The sequence below is a fragment of the Chiloscyllium plagiosum genome, chromosome 30, assembly GCF_004010195.1.
Source record: "Chiloscyllium plagiosum isolate BGI_BamShark_2017 chromosome 30, ASM401019v2, whole genome shotgun sequence".
NCBI lineage: Eukaryota > Metazoa > Chordata > Chondrichthyes > Orectolobiformes > Hemiscylliidae > Chiloscyllium > Chiloscyllium plagiosum.
In genome coordinates this window covers 24,578,111-24,595,848 of record NC_057739.1, presented here as the reverse complement: position 1 = coordinate 24,595,848, position 17,738 = coordinate 24,578,111, and the positions used below count along the sequence as shown (strand labels likewise).

Sequence of the window (17,738 nt, the reverse complement as noted above, 5' to 3'; positions counted from 1 at the left end):
TTTCCAATTCTTGCAATGGCAACATTGACAAGGAATGCCAGAAATTAGGTAGCTTTGCTCCATATACTTCACGCTGCACTATGCTGGAAACATATATTGGACAGAATTTTATGCTAGACCATAACGCACTTATTCACTGAAACTGTAAGTCAGGTGGCAACTTCCAGTGTCCACAGATGCACAGTCAATTCTGAAAGTTGTAAGTTGCTGTCAAAGTTCTCCTGGTCCTCCAGAGACTTCTCTATACCCTATCTAATCAAAAATTCTCCACATTTCCAGTCTGCACCTAAGATTCTTCTGGCCACTTTCATCACTTTAATCGTTTCCAGGCCTTGACCTCTTCGCCATGGATATCCAATATCTTCACACCTTCATTTCCCCCATCAGGATTGGTTAGGTCTTTCTGATTGTTTTCATGAGTGAATCCCCAACCAATTCCCTATCAACCACCATTCCTTTGCCTGAAAACATTCTCACATTGAAAAACATATTCTCTTGGCTGCACTCAAATTCTCCAAATGAAAAATGTTACTGTGTCAACCCAAGTCACACCTACCTGTCTGTGCAACAGTTTTTTTTTGTTCTGGTCCTGACCAGGTCCTCCATCTCAGTTTCTTGTACATTGGTGAATTCATGGTGCCATTTTCTGTTCTCACCCAAAATTGAGAGATTTTACTTTTTTTTTTCCAGCTTCCATTCTTCTCTTATTTGAACATGGTATCCCCAAGAATCTGCCTTTCCTGGATTTCTCTGTGTGGACATGTGGTACATTCTTACCAAAGAAGCCTTGATGTTGTTGCTGATAACTGGTTTTACTTTTGGTAGTATTGTAGAAGCTGGATGTTAATGATTACTGCAAGTTTAAAAAGTAGGTAGCCTGACACTCATTTAAGAGTTGTTTACACAGCAGCAGTAAGACACGGTTACCAATGACCTGGAACTGGCACTGGAGAAGGCAGTGGTATGTACAAATAGAAACTCAGCTTGCAACAAACAGCTGACTGGTCTTGGTCTGAGGACTGCCAACAGCTAAATGATTGGCTCCCAAGAAGTTGAAAAGCTTAGGACTCTGATCAACATAGTGAGAAGCAATGAGACCTCCACAAGCACAAGTGCTGTCTCTGTTCTCTGCAGAAGGACCACTTTAAACCTAAAGAAAAACAGATCATTTTCCTTCATCAGTTACTGCAAGTTCTGATTTATAAAAGGTCACTGACTTGAATGAAAGTGTAAATCCCCTAACCCAGTGTCTCCTGCCAACAAGTAAAAGCATTTGGAGAAAGAATAATAATAAGCAGCTTTCTGATCAATACAAGAATCATTTCAGCAAATCCTGTGAACAAGGAACAAACTGTTTTCTCTCTGCCATTGATACCCACTTTTTTCCCCCGTTGGTGTCAGTTTGTCTGTATGTGGGGGGTAGTGGGCGTGTTTATAAAGGAGTTAGAGTTTTCACTAATAGAGTTGGGTGTTGCCAGATCATAATGGCTTGAGTGTAGTAAAAGTCTATTTATTCATAGCAAACAGTAATTTTTGTTAAGTACAGAAATCTGTTTTTTTTCCTGTCAATTTGAATCTGAAAGTCTTAATAAATTATTGAATACTGCATACCTTTTAAAATCTTTCACATTTCTGACTTCTCCAGGAATCATGGTGCTTAATTTCCAGTGCATTACTCCAGTGAGGTGCGACAGCAGTTAAATGAATGGTGACCAAGGTATCTCAAATGGTTCTAACTAGTTTTTCTTCCAGACAGGAGATGCTATTGAATCAGATGACTTCTGGTTTGAAAAAATTTCCAGATAAACAATCACTAGGACATAGACCAGTACAGCACCGTACAGGTGCTTCGGCCCTAGATGTTGTCCTGACCTTTTATCCTACTCTAAGATCAAATTAATCTACATAGCCTTCGTTTTACTCTCATCCATGTGCCTATCCAAGAGTCACTTAAACGTCCCTAATGTGTCTGACTTTACTACCACCGCTGGCAGTGCATTCCACGTACTCACCACTCTGTATAAAGAACTGACCTCTGACAACTTCCCTAAACATTCCTCCAATCACCTTAAAATTATGCCCCCTTGTGATAGCCATTTCTGCCCTGGGGAAAAAGTCTCTGGCTATCCACTCTATGTCTCTCATCATCTTATACAGCTCTATCAAGTCAGCTCTATCAAGTCACCTCTCAGCCTCCTTTGCTCCAGTAAGAAAGGCCTTAGCTCCCTCAACCTTTCTTCATAAGATATGCCCTTCTTTCCAGGCAGAATCCTGGTAAATCTCCTCTGCACCCTCTCTAAAGCTTCCTCCTTCCAATAATGAGACAACCAGAACCGAACACAATATTCCAAGTGTGGTCTAACCAGGACTCAATAGACCTGCAGCATAACCTCATGGCTTTTAAACTCAATACTCCTGCTAATGAAAACCAACATACCATATGCCTTCTTAACAATCTCGTCAACTTGGGTGGCAACTTTGAGGGATCTATGGATATAGATCCCAAGATCTCTCTGTTCCTCCACACTGCCAAGAATTCTGCTCCTAACCCTGTAATCTGCAAATTCAACCTTCCAAAATGAATCACTTCACACTTTTCCAGGTTGAACTCCATCTGCCACTTTTCAGCCCAGTTCTAAATCTTGTCAATGCACCTTTGCAACCTATAACAACCCTCCACACTATCCACCACTCCACCAACCTTTGTGTCATTAGCAAATTTACTAACCCACCCCTTTCACTTGCTCATCCAAGTCATTTATAAAACTCTCAAACAGCAGACGACCCAGAACAGATCTCTGCAGAACACCAATGGACACTGAGCTCCAGGCTGAACATTTTCTATCTACTACCACCCTCTTTCTTCTATGGGAGAACTAATTCAGTATCTAGACAGCCAAATTTCCCTGTATCCCATACCTCCTTACTTTTTGAATGAGCCTATGTTGGGGAAGAAGTCTGTTATTCAGAGGATGACTCACCTGCAGCGGTCTAATTTAGAAAGTAACACGCACATAAGCCTTCAGTATTGACACGTTTATTCATTATATCACGGGAAGAAACAAGGAGACCAGCTCAATCAGATGGTCCCAAGTCACTCCACTGGAACACAGATAGTCACAAGATTTTATTGGTTACAACTGGCTAACAACTAGCAGACTATTAATTACAGAATAACGGGCAGGCATAAGGTAACTTGCCCAGCATCAGCTCCAGTCACGTAGGGTCTGGACAGTGTTGTTTGTAGCTGATCAGCAAGTGTTAGTTTACAATAGGTCATTGCAAAGGGAAGAATGGCTTCATGCAAAGAGAGGCATTCGTTTATCAGGTATCTGCACAGCTGCAATACCAACCATGCCAGGCAGGCATGGGAAACGAGCTTTCTACAGGGCAGGCACTGAATGTAAGGCAAAATGGTTTCCACACATTAATATGTGACAAAATGGCTTCCACAATTCTTCCACAACCTACCATGGGGAACCCTTTCAGATACCTTGTTAAAATTGCTCTACCTTCATCCATGTGTTTTGTCACATCCTCAAAGAATTCAATAATGCTTGTGAGGCATGTCCTGCCCCTTACAAAGCCTTACTGACTATCTCTAATCAAATTATGGTTTTCCAAGCAATCATAAATCCTGTCTCTCAGAATCCTCTCCAATGATTTGCCCACCACCGACATAAGTCTGATTGGTCTGTAATTCCCAGAATTATCCCTATTCCCTTTCTTGAACAAGAAACTACTATCTTCAGTCTTCATGGAACAAGTGGGACATTCTACTGTGTCACAAAGCATAGAAGATTTGACATTTATCAGATTTTGAAATGGTCCAGAGCTGTCAATATAATGGAGGATTTAAGATCAGTGTAATGAAAACTAATCCATCATTAGAAGATCTGGCTATTACAGCAGAAGTCAGAGTTTGAGCAGCAATGATAAATGATTGCCAGGAATGCAGAAGGAACATTCAATAGGTGCTCCAGGTGTGAAATAGTGCATGAATTGCTCACAATGGAAAGCCAGGATCCTCAAAATAATATGAAGCAGGAAATTATGAGCAAGAGGTTGAAGATAATGATTACTCATAACATGGTGCTTTAGTCCTATGCTGATTATGTTAGTTAACAGACTCAGCAGTGCTATGCAATACTTGTACTTTGACAGCATGTGAAGCAAATTAATAATCATTACCTTCATTTACTACTTAGGATAGATGAAAGACTAAGGAATAGAAAAGTACTACTTGCTTTATATTTGGAAGTGAATATATGTTGAGATCACTAAAGAGATTTGTAATTTTAATTAAAATTGCTTGAGTTGAGTTAGAGCTTTATAAGAACCATTCTAATACCTAGTGAGATGCTTGTACCATTGAATAAACCTTTTATGAAAGGCACACAAACAAAACTGCATCCCCTTAACAAAACTTAAAGTTTCTCAGAGAGTAGGATTGAGCTTCTCAAAAACAAATTGAAATTGATAAGCGAATGAGCAACTATATTTATTTTGTTTAATTAGGGTATGTTGTAAAACACTTCCTGTAAGGAAGAAAGCCAGGTCAAAGTGTGACTCAAGCTAATGTACGTTTAGATACCTTGAGATTTGAAAAAACCCTTTTCAAACATAACTGTCTTTAAGTTTCAAAACTAAACCACACTTACTCAAAGTATGCAAAAGGCCCATGTTTATTGGTTATTTTGAATTTTATTTTGTTTTGTGCAAAACAAATAAACAATCACTGACGTGTGATAGAACATATCAACTTTGACATTATGGAATATTTTGCAAGAAATTTTTTTAAAAACTGCCAAATCAGGTTGAATCCACTAAATAGTGACAAATACAGTGAGTATAAAGTCAAAATCTTTTTTAGTGAAGCACTTTGAAAGTGGCAGAAATTGATTCATATTGTCAGTAATGCTCTTCTAAAATCCACAAATCATGCATTATTTTATATCCACCTTCAAATAGACACGGTCTTTAATTCACCAGCATCCAATTGTAAGTTCTCAATAATTTGAGGGACTCTATATTTAATTAGCTTGTGGTCCTGAAATGTATTGTCCCAGGAAAGTAAGCCACTGCTATATTTGGCGACTATAAAAGACAGCTGTGATATCCAGAAGTGGTGGAATTATTGCAATAAAATTAAAATAGATGCACATTGAAATTAGAAACAGCCTCATAGTTTGAACAAAACAAACAATTAAATATGTGTTTTTAAATAGTTTTGCTTTTTTGATAAGGACAAAATGATCTAGTCAGAAGATCCTGACCAAGGTTAAAAATTGTTGCTTTAGCCAATTTACAAACAACATGATTTGCAGCAGTCAGACCACTTATTATGCAATCACATGTATAACTGTTGTAACATATTTATGACTAATGGGTACATTGTTATTGGATGTATTGTACTGTTTGAACCTAGTTAAAATATTGGTGTTTAATTTGGACTTTGAATTCAGTCTCATTATTTCTCATAGGAACATAGATAATAGGCCAATCCGCCTCTCTAACCTATTCCAACATTCAATAGGATCATGGTTTATCTTAAATTCCACGTTTCCAACTACTTCTGATAACGATTTTTGAGAAGAGTTGTAGCTCAGGTTGATGATAAGTCTAAGTCAGCTTGCGTAGCTGGAAGGTTTGTTTTCATACATTGTGTCACCATACTAGATAACATCATCAGTGAGAGTCTCCGGTGAAGCCTGTCCCCCCCTCTCTATTTATAGGTTTTGGTTTCTTAAGGTGGATGATGTCATTTCCGGTTCTTTTTTTCAAGATAAGGTAGATAGGATCTCAATCAATGTGCTTATTGATGGAGTTCTAATTAAAATGCCATGCCTCTAAGAATTCTTTGTTTCGCCTATCCTAGGATGTGTGTATTGTCCCAGTGAAAGTGGTGTCCTTCTTTGTCTGTATGTATAGAAACTAGTGATAGACATATCAGAAATTACCTCCAGACTACTCAAACCCCTTGTCATCATGGTAGCCCACAAACCTTACCAACACATTTAAACAGCGATTAATGAACCTAAAGGATCCATTAGATACTACCAGCAAAACTAATGTCATTTACAGGATACTATGCAAGAACTGTAAAAACACTACATCGGACAAACTAGCAGGAAACTTGCCAGCAGGATACATGAACACCAACTGGCCACCAAAAGACATAACCCACTATCACTAGTTTCTATACAGACAGAAAGAAGGACATCACTTTGACTGGGACAACACACACATCCTAGGACAGGCGAAACAAAGACACACACGAGAACTCTTAGACGCATGGCATTCTAACCAGAATTCCATCAATAAACACATCAATTTAGATCTTATCTACCTTTCCTTGGGGAAAAAAAAATGTAAATAACATCACCCACCTTAAGAAACCAAGACCTATAAAGAGAGAGGTGGGACACACCACCAGCGCTTCACTGGAGACTCTCACTGATGATGTCACCTAGTAAAGGACAAAACATCTGAAAACAAACCTTCAAGCACAGCGTGCTAATATACATACTTCTGATAACCTTGGAGTCCCTTGCCTAAGAATCTATGTACCTCTGTCTTAAAAAAAAATTCAATGACCCCATCTCCACTGCCATCTGATGCAGAGAGTTTTAAAGCTGCACTACCTTAGAGGATAGAACTAATCTCTGTCCTAAAAGTATATACTTAATTTTAAAACAGCTTACCTTAGTCTGGACTGACCTTCAAGAGGAAGCAGCCTTTCCATCTTCACCTTGTCAAGATCACTAATGATCTTATTCATCTTAATCAAGTCAACCCTCACTCTTCTAAACTCCAGTGGAAACAAGCCCAGTCTGTCCAACCTTTCCTCAGAAGACAAACCACTTATTCCAGGCTCAATCTGGTGATCCTTTTCTAAACCACCACATTTACATCTTTCTCTAAATAAGGAGATGAAAATGACATACATCTTACGTTCAAGTAGTAGACAAACTAGTTAATGGTAGCGTGGTTGTGTTTTATCACAAGGCCAAATGGTTATTATAGACAAAATAAATGGAAAATGATGGGGTTTGGGCTTGAGACATAAGAAAAGTTGTTGATAAATTCGCCTTGATTATCAGTCAATGACAAATTCAGGAACACATTGAAAACATGAACAGTGTAGGTAGAAGTCCTTCAATCATTAAATCCTTTGAACAAAATCACAGGGTGATCAATGAAATGCACTTTACCTAATAAATTCAACATGTTTAGCTTCACACACTAAAAACCAAAACCACATTTACCTCATCTTTAGAAGTTAAGTTCCCAAAAATAGTAGTGTTAAATTTGTACCAGAACTCTGATGTGGAGTGTAATGGTGAACAAAATTAATTAATCAGACAAATCCAGAAATCAAATACTCACCATCGAGTGGAGACTTTGCTATTCCATCCTCCCTCCTTAGATGGTGAGATGACATCTCCAGCTCGGTGTGTACATAGTTTTGGCTGCATCTAATGACATCTTCTGAAAAAAGTAGTCATTAAAGTACAATGAGACTTTGATCAGATGGACCAGTGGGCTGATGTGTGGCAGGTGGAGTTTAATTTAGATAAATGTTGGGTGCTGCATTTTGGAAAGGCAAATCAGGGCAGGACTTATGCACTTAATGGGAAGGTCCTGTGGAGTGTTGCTGAACAAAGAAACCGTGGGGTGAAGGTTCATAGTTCTTTGAAAATGATGTCGCAGGTGACAGGGTAGCGAAGAAAGCATTTGGTATGCTTGCCTTTATTAGTCAGTGCATTGAGTATAGGAATTAGGAGGTCATGTTGCTGCTGTACAAGACATTACTTCAGCCACTTCTGCAGTACTGCATCTGATTCTTGTCTCCCTGCTGGAGAAAAGATGTTGTGAAACTTGAAAGGGTTCAGAAATGATTTACAAGGACATTGCTCGGGTTGGAGGGTCTGAGTTATAGGCAGAGACTGAATAGGCTGTGCCAATTTCTCTGGAGTGTCTTAGGCTGAGGGGTGATCTTATAAAGGATTATAAAATCATGAGGGGCATGAATAGGGTGAATAGTCAAGGTCTTTTCACAGGGTAGAGTCGTCGTAATACTAGACGACATAGATTTAAGCTGAAAAGAGAAAGATTTAAAAAGGAGCAAAGGGAAATTTTTTCACAGAGGGTGATGTGTGTATGGAATGAGCTGCCAGAGGTGTTGGTGGAGGCTGGTACAATACTTAAAATGCAGCTGGATAGGTATCTGAATAGGAAGGGTTTAAGAGAGGTATGGGCCAAATACTGGCAAATGGGACTAGATTAATTTTGAATATCTAGTCAGCATGGATGAGTTGGACAGAAGGGTCTGTATACGTGCTGTCCATCTCTATGACTCTATCATCATTTACACTGTAACCTCTAAACTGCCAGTAGACATTCCATGGTGATAAAGCAAAACATATCCCTTGCTGTCACTCCACCCAAATGGAGACTAGCAACACACTGCTTCTGCTTCACATATGGCACTTGAGTGGATAGATCAGCCAGCAGCCTTTACCTTGAAGTGGCAGTTTAGCGTAGAATGCAAGTCAGTAGTGAGTAGTTGTAGGAAAAAGAGACGTATAAAATATGAAAGGGCTAAAAGACACAATGCTGCATTGATATCAGAAGTGGTACCTGTCAGTTGTGGACTCCAGTGAGCCAGGGTATATTATCACAATCAGTCCAGAGATGGACAATTTTTAGTCTGGTGGATTGACCACGGTCAGTGAGGTGGTTGGTCTAATGCAAATCCATGGAATAGTACCCACATCAGTCAGCCATGGTCAGTCCCAGAAGTGTGGAAAATTACTCCAAACTTGGCTGGTTGGGCAGTCAGGGCCATCTTGCACATTCAGTCCAGGCAACAGACAAGGCTACAGAATTTGTCCAGGTGATGGAAAACAGTCGATGGTGGGGATGTATGTAATCCAGGTTTTATTTGAGAGTCCAGCTGTGGTGACAAGGCAGCTCAAATCTGAAAATTGGTTTACTTGTATTCATTAACTGAGGAACAGTCATGATTGTGGGGTTAATTGCATATTGTATGATGTGGTCTGCCAAGATAGGGAAGAGAATTGGATGGTACTAAATGAGTTGTTAAGGCAGGATATTGCTGGGGCTATATTTTAAGTCTCAGGAACTCACTGCAGCAAACAAATTCTAAAGTTCACCTCGATGATCCAAAAATCAACTGTTCAATAAACTTGCAATATTGACAAAGCAGCACCAAAAATGGGAAGATGAATAACATTTGTTTGTAATAAGGGGCTGACTTCAGGTGAATGGGAGGCTACTCAAGGACTAATGTAGTAATCAACAATCACAATGTAATTCATACTCCAGAATCATCAATATTCCTCAAGTGCTCCTCAGTCTGGCCAAGGGTGGACTATAAACCAGTCCAGGCAGCATTCAAGGAGCAGGGGAATCGACGTTTCGGGCATAAGCCCTTCTTCAGGATTACTGAAGCATCTGCAGTCCTCACTTTCTCCTATAAACCAGTCCAGGCAACAGGCCTGATTGCATGCTCTTGTTTTGAGATTGAGATTATGACCAAAGTGGAGTCCATTTCAGACCTTCATGCTGGTAGGAACCCTTGGGGTTTAGGTGTATAATTAGCCCCCTAAACAACATTTTAGGCAGGAAGAACTCCCCAATTCACTGCATTGTGCAAACCATTCAAACCAGTGCTGGTTTCCTGTAGGTGCAGGGTGCAAGTGGTTGCACATCAAAACATTGATTCTCCTGCTCCTCAGATGCTGCCTGATTTGCTGTGCTTTTCCAGCACCACACTCTCAACTGTGTTTCAAAAAGGCCAATCCAGGAGGCACTGATTTCTTTGGAGTGTATATCTTACTGAAAAATAGATAACTTGGTCTGAAATATGAATGATAAATCAATCACACTTTGTCTAATACATCAAAGTGAAATCCCAAGTCATAACTAAGAAACTTTAGACAAGGCCAAGACAGAAAGACTACCCAAAAGCTTGTCCCTCCAATCCTTGCATCTTGCTGCAATATGAAAATCTCTAATGCTTTAGTTCTGTGGCAGATATTGGATTATTTGGGGTCAGTGTGAATTTGTTTCATATACATATTGAAAAGTTGTCCAGTTCCAATTTCATGTACATATTCAAAGTTTGTGAGAAGATTTGTAGCTCGGGTGCTCGTTGCTGTGGTTCTGTTCGCCGAGCTGGAAGTTTTCGTTGCAAACGTTTCGTCCCCTGTCTAGGTGACATCCTCAGTGCTTGGGAGCCTCCTGTGAAGCACTTCTGTGGTGTTTCCTCCGGCATTTATAGTGGCCTGTCCCTGCCGCTTCCGGTTGTCAGTTTCAGCTGTCCACTGTAGTGGCCGGTATATTGGGTCCAGGTCGATGTGTTTGTTGATGGAGTTTGTGGATGAGTGCCATGCTTCTAGGAATTCCCACGCTGACGACAAGCAACATGAATTCGACTGGGACAACACTACCATTATAGGGCAAGCCAAACAAAGAACAGCCAGGGAATTCCTAGAAGCATGGCACTCATCCACAAACTCCATCAACAAACACATCGACCTGGACCCAATATACCGGCCACTACAGCGGACAGCTGAAACTGACAACCGGAAGCGGCAGGGACAGGCCACTATAAATGCCGGAGGAAACACCACAGAAGCGCTTCACAGGAGGCTTCCAAGCACTGAGGATGTCACCTAGACAGGGGACGAAACGTTTGCAACAAAAACTTCATGTACATATTCAATTATTTCAGTAATATTGGAACATCTATCCAATTTGAGTAGAATGTACATTTTGTCCTTTTGAGCAAATAAAGAAAAATCCCTCAGTTGTAATCACAGATTTATATACCTTACAACCTGTACAAATAAGCACTTACCAGATCCAAATAACTTCTGGCAAAATATTCCAAACCACTCAAACTACAATTATAGCTGAGAAGCCTTCATACACAAAATCCTTTTGTACTGAAATAGTGTATATTAATCACTGTAAAGGTGTCAAGAGACTTGTGGAAAAAAAAAATCTTTTTATCCAGCACCAATTGTAGCCAAGAACTAACCTCTCTGGGATTCAATATTTGTATGGCTCTTAGCCCAGTATGGGGTGCGTTTGCTGCTACGATACATACCAAGTGAAAAATTGCGTATTTGATTAATTATATGGGAAGAAAACTTTTTGAAAACCTGCCAAAAAAATCAGCTTGTTGAATCTCCAAAGTATCTATAATTTACAGTTTTCAGTGAATACTAACCCCAGTAATGTAATACTTTCATGGGTTAAAAGTCACATGTGGATCCATGATAGAACTATCACCTAAAAGAAAGGTACAAATTGGAAATAAAAGTTGCAGAATAGTTCAAACAACACGCATAAACAACTTGAACTTTATGGTTCAATGAACCTTTGAATCGGTATCCTATGCAGCTATCATTTATAGTAAGCAATAAATTCTAGATATCATCAGTTGTTAGATGGTCCCCAAAAATGGCTGCTGCTACTGGATATCAAATATAGTTCATTTTTAAAATACAACACTTAAATGACAAAACTAATTTTTTTTAAATAACGTTTTCTTTAATGAATTGGAGTACTGCAGTTGCATTGACCATTTCCTAATGTCTTGAATTCTGTTCCAATATATTCCAAACGCATTTACACAGATGTCCTCCCAACCAAGTTAAAGCCCATTTCACAAAATGCTTATTTCCAGAGGAACGATTAGCAATAAAGGAAAATTTTAATTGACAAATAACTTTATTGTTATGCATGCAAATACATTTCAAGTACTGCAAACTGTCCCAATTATCTTTCAAACACCGAAATTCATGATACTCTATTCTAGTGTACAGCCCAAGCTATTAGCTCTTCAATTCAGTGCTACAGCAAACAAGGTTTTGTACACAAAGAATTAAACCTTTGCTATTCAGTATCACAAAACTAATCAATACAGACCTAAATGGCCTAGCATTCATATTCCATCCTACTCCTAAAACAAAAGGTAACAGATGACCAACAATTTGGAAGTCAAATTGAAATTAACAAATGGAATAGAACTTATTCCCTATTTAATTAACAGAGCACTTTAAAAAAATTATACATTTTAAATATAAGCCAAGTAGGTGTAGTAAAAATGACCATTAAATCCATCTTATTGATGGTGCCTCCTTTATACATGACGGATGTGTACCATCTTTAATTTCATTTACATTTCAATCGAACAATAGATTTGCAAAGAAAATGTCTAATACAGACGTAAAATATTCACACTTGAGCTCCACAATCTGTTGTACAATTGACAAAACAGGCCTCTTTTCCCAACTTTTCCAGCTAAGCAATTTTTCTAAAGATTTTATTTTTGCAGCAAACATATTTTTCCTAACTTTCAGGGAAAAGAATATGCAAAACGGCATAAATGCAGACAGCAAACGCTGCAAGCTAATCACAACGCTTCAAGTGGCTGTACAGTGGGCATGTGTAGTACAAATAAGAACCACATGTGTGTTGTATCACAACTACAGTATAATGTATTTCTCTTGCCCAGCTAAGGAATTGCATGCATTTCCATGCCTTTGATTAACTGAGGCCTTCACTGGATGGGTTTATGGAATATGTGCAGGTGACCTAATTCTGATGTAATGCATCTTGGGCCCATGCAGCAGAACTGCACAGGAATGGATTCCATTTAAATGTTTAAAATAAAAGTTGACTGATTCTCAAAATGATGATACGTTACCATTAACGTGCATCAGTTGTTAAAAAAAAAGCAACCAGTTTCCCCAATACCCCTCTAGCAGAGCACAACCAAGTATTTGTTTTAAAGAATGCAATTTTAAAATAAAAAAGATACATACACAAGATTAATTTATGTAATATATATTCACCCTCAGAAAGCACTGAAGATGCTATTTGTAGATTTGTAGCACAGAGGGCGGTCATTTCCCCGAGGGCTGCATTCTATTTTCGGAGGGTTATTCTGATACTCCTAGGTTCCTAAAATATCTTGGTCATGTTCAAATAGCATGTAACACCCTCAAGATAGTTAAAGTTATAATTTATTTTCCTCAATTCAGACATCAATAAATATATCTCTAAAAGGATTTTTAAAATGTTTTTGGGGGGACAGGGTAGTATGGGTTATTTCTGAAAATTAGTTGATGGGGCCTCTTGTCTCTCTCTAAAATTTGATTCACAGGGCCTATTTTCTACCACTAGAGGGAGAAAGCAATTATATACAATTCACTGAGACCCCACAGTGGCAGGGAATAAGTACTGCAGCAGCACCCAATGTACAATTTCTTTTGAAATATTCTATATTCCAGTCTGATGGTTTTGTTCCAAAGCTTGGTAATCTTTGCAGGATATGGATCAATGTAACTCATGCAAGGATAAGAAAAAAACTTCAAAAAACCCCTGTTCCTACTTTAAAGTCTGTTAGGGACTTGAGTTTGACTCTTTTTTTTTCCAAATACCTATGCTCGCTTGTTGCGTGGCCAACAAGAAAAGCACTGGACACTCATAAATGTTATGATTTGTGAAAAATAGATATGCTCAAATAGGCATTCATTTGTTACAGCAATACAGCAACTTCCATTTATAATTAACACATTCATAAGCAATAATCAGAACTGTGTGCAACTCTTGTGATTATTGAATATTTGAATTGTGGAAATCTTTAAAGTCTTCCAGGTTATTAATAATGCAATTGGAAAGCTGAAATAAAACCGGAAATTTTAAATGGAAACTACAGTACACATCATTTGAAAACATTATGTACTTGTACATAAAATTTACATTAAATATTGTTCCTATGCTACTTACTTTAATGTCTAACACCACGTGCCTAAAGCATTGGTGCATGTTTTGGTTCACTCTGAATCTATATTGTTAAGAGCAGCTTTGGTTGAAAATTAAATTACTGCAAAAGAAGAACTTGTAAAATGGTCTTCAGTCAGTTTAGCTTTAGATTGCTTACTAGTGGCTGTCAATACCAGTATCCAGATTTTAAAAAGGTTTCAATGTGTACAAGTTCAGAGATATGGACTAAAGACCATGTAAACACACAAAGACTGATAACTTCAGACTACAATAGGTGCATAGATCTCAGTAACTATAAGCTTCGGTATATGATACTGAGTAGGAGGCCCACAAAATTTTAAATGTACAATATCACTCCTTCATTACAAAAACCTAAATAAATCCTATTATAAATAGGAAGAGATTTCATGATACTGCCTAATGCAATTATAAACATCAAGCAGCAAACTGCCTTATCACTCTGTGCAAATATCCTCCAGGAAAAAATGTTCAACCCTCAGGGAAGTGCACAAAACTGTTTTAAAAACTCTGACACTTTGTTGTGGTATTGTGTATCAGTTTAACAACTCAGACGACCAATAACATGATCTTGCAGAAGTTGTTTACCAGCAGAACACCTCCTTTGCAGCTACCTGGTGAAAGTCGTGCTTGGTTTAAAATATCCCAGTACGATTTTCAGAACAATCAACTTCACAGAAGTCATCAAAACATAAAAAAATGCAAAATTTAAACAATAGGACAATAGAGATAGAGACTGGAGGGTACTGTTAACCATAGGGTACTAGTAAATGGCATACCTACATAGCAGAAATTACATACATGCAACAGTGTCTTGCTTTAAAAAAGGGAATTATTGATACAGTTCTATTAATTTGCAATGTTTGATCCAAAACACCACCCATTATAAAATAAGCAAGCTGAATACAAGCTTGGGAATCAACAGAATGTTATTAGTATAGACTAAGACAGTTAAACTTTTAATCTGTTTTTTATGAATGGATGCATCATTACTCCTCTGACTGCTGGTCTAAGCTATGAAAACAAAGCTCCTACTATAATTCTCAAAAAGGCCAACTCAGAAACTTCACAAAGGGAAATGATGAAAAGCCACATAGCTTAGCCCTCAATTTCTCTTATGTAAAATTGAGAAAAGGTTACAGTTAAAATAAACAATATCCATAAGTATCACAATCATGGATTTTTGTAAACAATTTTTAAACACTTTTACTGTCAATGGTGCCTAACTACTTTATAAGTCAATCTACCAGTCTCCCAGAGTACATTAAACATGCGTGCAATGGCAAACTTAAATTGTACCTTAAATTAACTAGAAAGCATCACCATGATTATGACCATTAGTATTTTTATCAAAAAAAACTACTGATATTCTTGGCATTTCCTTGTGTCTGATTAAATTGAAGACAGCTGTTTTAAACTGGACTGTCAGATGTGACTTTGGATTGTTCAAATTTATTACAGTACTTTTGGGCTCTTGCTGCATAATGGACGAACATTATATGTTGCAGTAAATACAAAGAAACAGTCAGAAATTCTTAAAATAGAGAGGATGAAAAACAAGAGACCAGCAGAAACTGGTTTATCATTCAGTGCAAACACCACACAATGCAGGAGTTCCAAAATACAGTTTTCATTCTGTACTTTATATACAGCAAATAGAATAGCAAATAAAAATCAGAAACCTCAAAACAGCCAAATATTTTGAACACAGCTATGATCAAACAGCATTTTATGTAAACCAATTAGCATAACACGTTCATGTAATTTGGGGTGACAAGTTTATTGCCATTAAAAAACATTTCACTATCTTACATACTTCAAAATCTAATTAAAATCTTTACCAATAATCTAAGATTTAATGATAAGACAAGGCATTTTTTGAAGCAAGTGTTCAAATTTTAGCTACATATTTGGGAATTTTTGTCTTTGGTGTTTGGGGGTGGATAGAAGGCAGTTAGTCTCTTTTTTTTAAATATTCTGTACCTGCTTCTTCTCATTACTACCTGCTCAACAAAATAGGCAATGATGCAGTTCCTTGATGCTACAAATCCACCAATATCAGAATACTATCAGCTAAATGTCTATCCAAGATGCATCAAAACTGACAAATTCTTCAGGGGACGAATGAACTGATTTTACACAAAGTTGTTGATTAGCCTGTGTGATTATTGGTGCCAAGAAAGTGAAAACATGCTGTCATGCTAACCAAAAGAAAAATCTGTGAACTCTCGAAATCTGAATTATAAATTGAAAATGTTGGAAATACTAAATTGGATCAGGAAGCATTTGTGGAAAGAAAAACAGAATAACGTTTCAAGTTAGTAACTTTCTCTTCCACAGTTGCTGCTTGACCTAAGTATTTCCACAATTTTCTGTTAATATGTCATCTTAACCAAATGATCAATCTGGCAGGATAATTTCATTTTATTTTCCTGAGGCACACCTTGGTAGATAATAAGTGGCAATGTCAAAATGTTTCCGTGATTCCACCCCACTTAATGTTTGCTTTATGTATTTGTTTAAACAGATAACTAATGGTATTTTCCAATTTTTCCATCTTATTTTACCATATTTGCTATGGAATCTGTTGGTAAACTGTATTTTGAAACTCTAATTATGCATTTTTTAAAAAAGTGAAAAGTACATTCCTTCCACCATTTAACAAAACAAGTTTCCTATGAAAAGTGCAACAATATTATGAAACTAAATCTTACCATAACAGCTCGAAAATACAGTTTTCCAAGCCATTATCTTCTTACAATTTTGTGTGAATTATACACAAAAACATATATAAAAGAAATAGAAGAGGAGGTAAAGTCATAGTTAGCTTTCACCAGATGTATTACTGCAAGGCTCTGCTGGTTAACAACTGAGTTGTTTACGTTCTACATTAGCCATTGTGAATAAGAATGGCTAAGTTACTGCACCGGCTCACAACAGACTCATAAAAGACTGCTTTAAAGCATTTAGTAGAATGATGTCCAAATTCCAAGATTCACTGGGAATTTGAATTTGTTATCTGACTAAAGTTAATTTATTTGTCAAAATGATTAATTCAGGAGGGCTTTTGTAGTATCAAAAATGTCCACAGGAATTTGGTGCCCCCATATTGTTCTTTTAAAAAAATACATAATATAACATACACACATATATACAAATTCATGTGTTATATATTATATTATATAATAAAGAAAGCAAAATTAATTGCTTTTAAATGTTGGTGCAAGCACAAAACATTTCAGCTTCCATTGACTAGAGTCTCGCCATTAGTTGCAGGTTTCATGTCTTTATCTTCTGACAACTTGACTGCAGCTGTTTTCAGGACTAAATTACTAATGTTGAAGGAAGCAGTCACAGGCGGGGAGGTGACGTAGCCAACAGAGGCAGTAGTGGGCTGGTTAAAGCCAGAAGTTATCGGTATCATCTTCTGTTCCTCTCTTGATAGAAAGAGAATTACAAAAAATGGCTGTTAAGATAGTCAAATTAGTTTCAACAATGTTTTCATTAAGTTATCCAATATCTTTTTAATTAATTGATTTCATGTCGCTATATACTTGGCCCCCTATTCAACACCTGGCAGACAAATCACATAAAGCTAAGTCTTTGCAGAGTTGAGGATGATCACATCAGCCATGATCTCATTAAATGGCGGAGCAGACTTGATGGACTGAATGGCCTACTACTGCTCCTATATCTTATGGCCTTGCTACTAATGGTCATAATCTTAAAAGACTACAGCACTGAAAAAGGCTCTTCGGCCCATCAAGTCTTTTCAAGTCAAAAATAAGCACCTAATAATTCTTATCACATTTCCAGCACTTGGCCCATAGCCTTGGGATTACAAGTACACATGTAAATACTTCTTAAATGTTTTGAGGAATTGTGCCTCTGCC

The 17,738-nt window shown here is 37.6% G+C and overlaps 1 protein-coding gene across 5 annotated transcripts in view; it reads right to left on the bottom strand.

Moving 5' to 3' along the window:
* Positions 1 to 11,747: 11,747 nt before the first annotated feature.
* Positions 11,748 to 17,738, bottom strand: part of rc3h2 (ring finger and CCCH-type domains 2) — a 125,702-nt gene continuing 119,711 nt past the window's right edge. For all 5 annotated transcript variants that reach the window (XM_043720115.1, XM_043720120.1, XM_043720119.1 and 2 more), the window contains exon 21: positions 11,748 to 17,282. In XM_043720115.1, the coding sequence (XP_043576050.1) occupies positions 17,084 to 17,282 (199 nt within the window). In that variant the 3' untranslated portion in view covers positions 11,748 to 17,083. The remainder of the gene's footprint in view (positions 17,283 to 17,738) is intronic.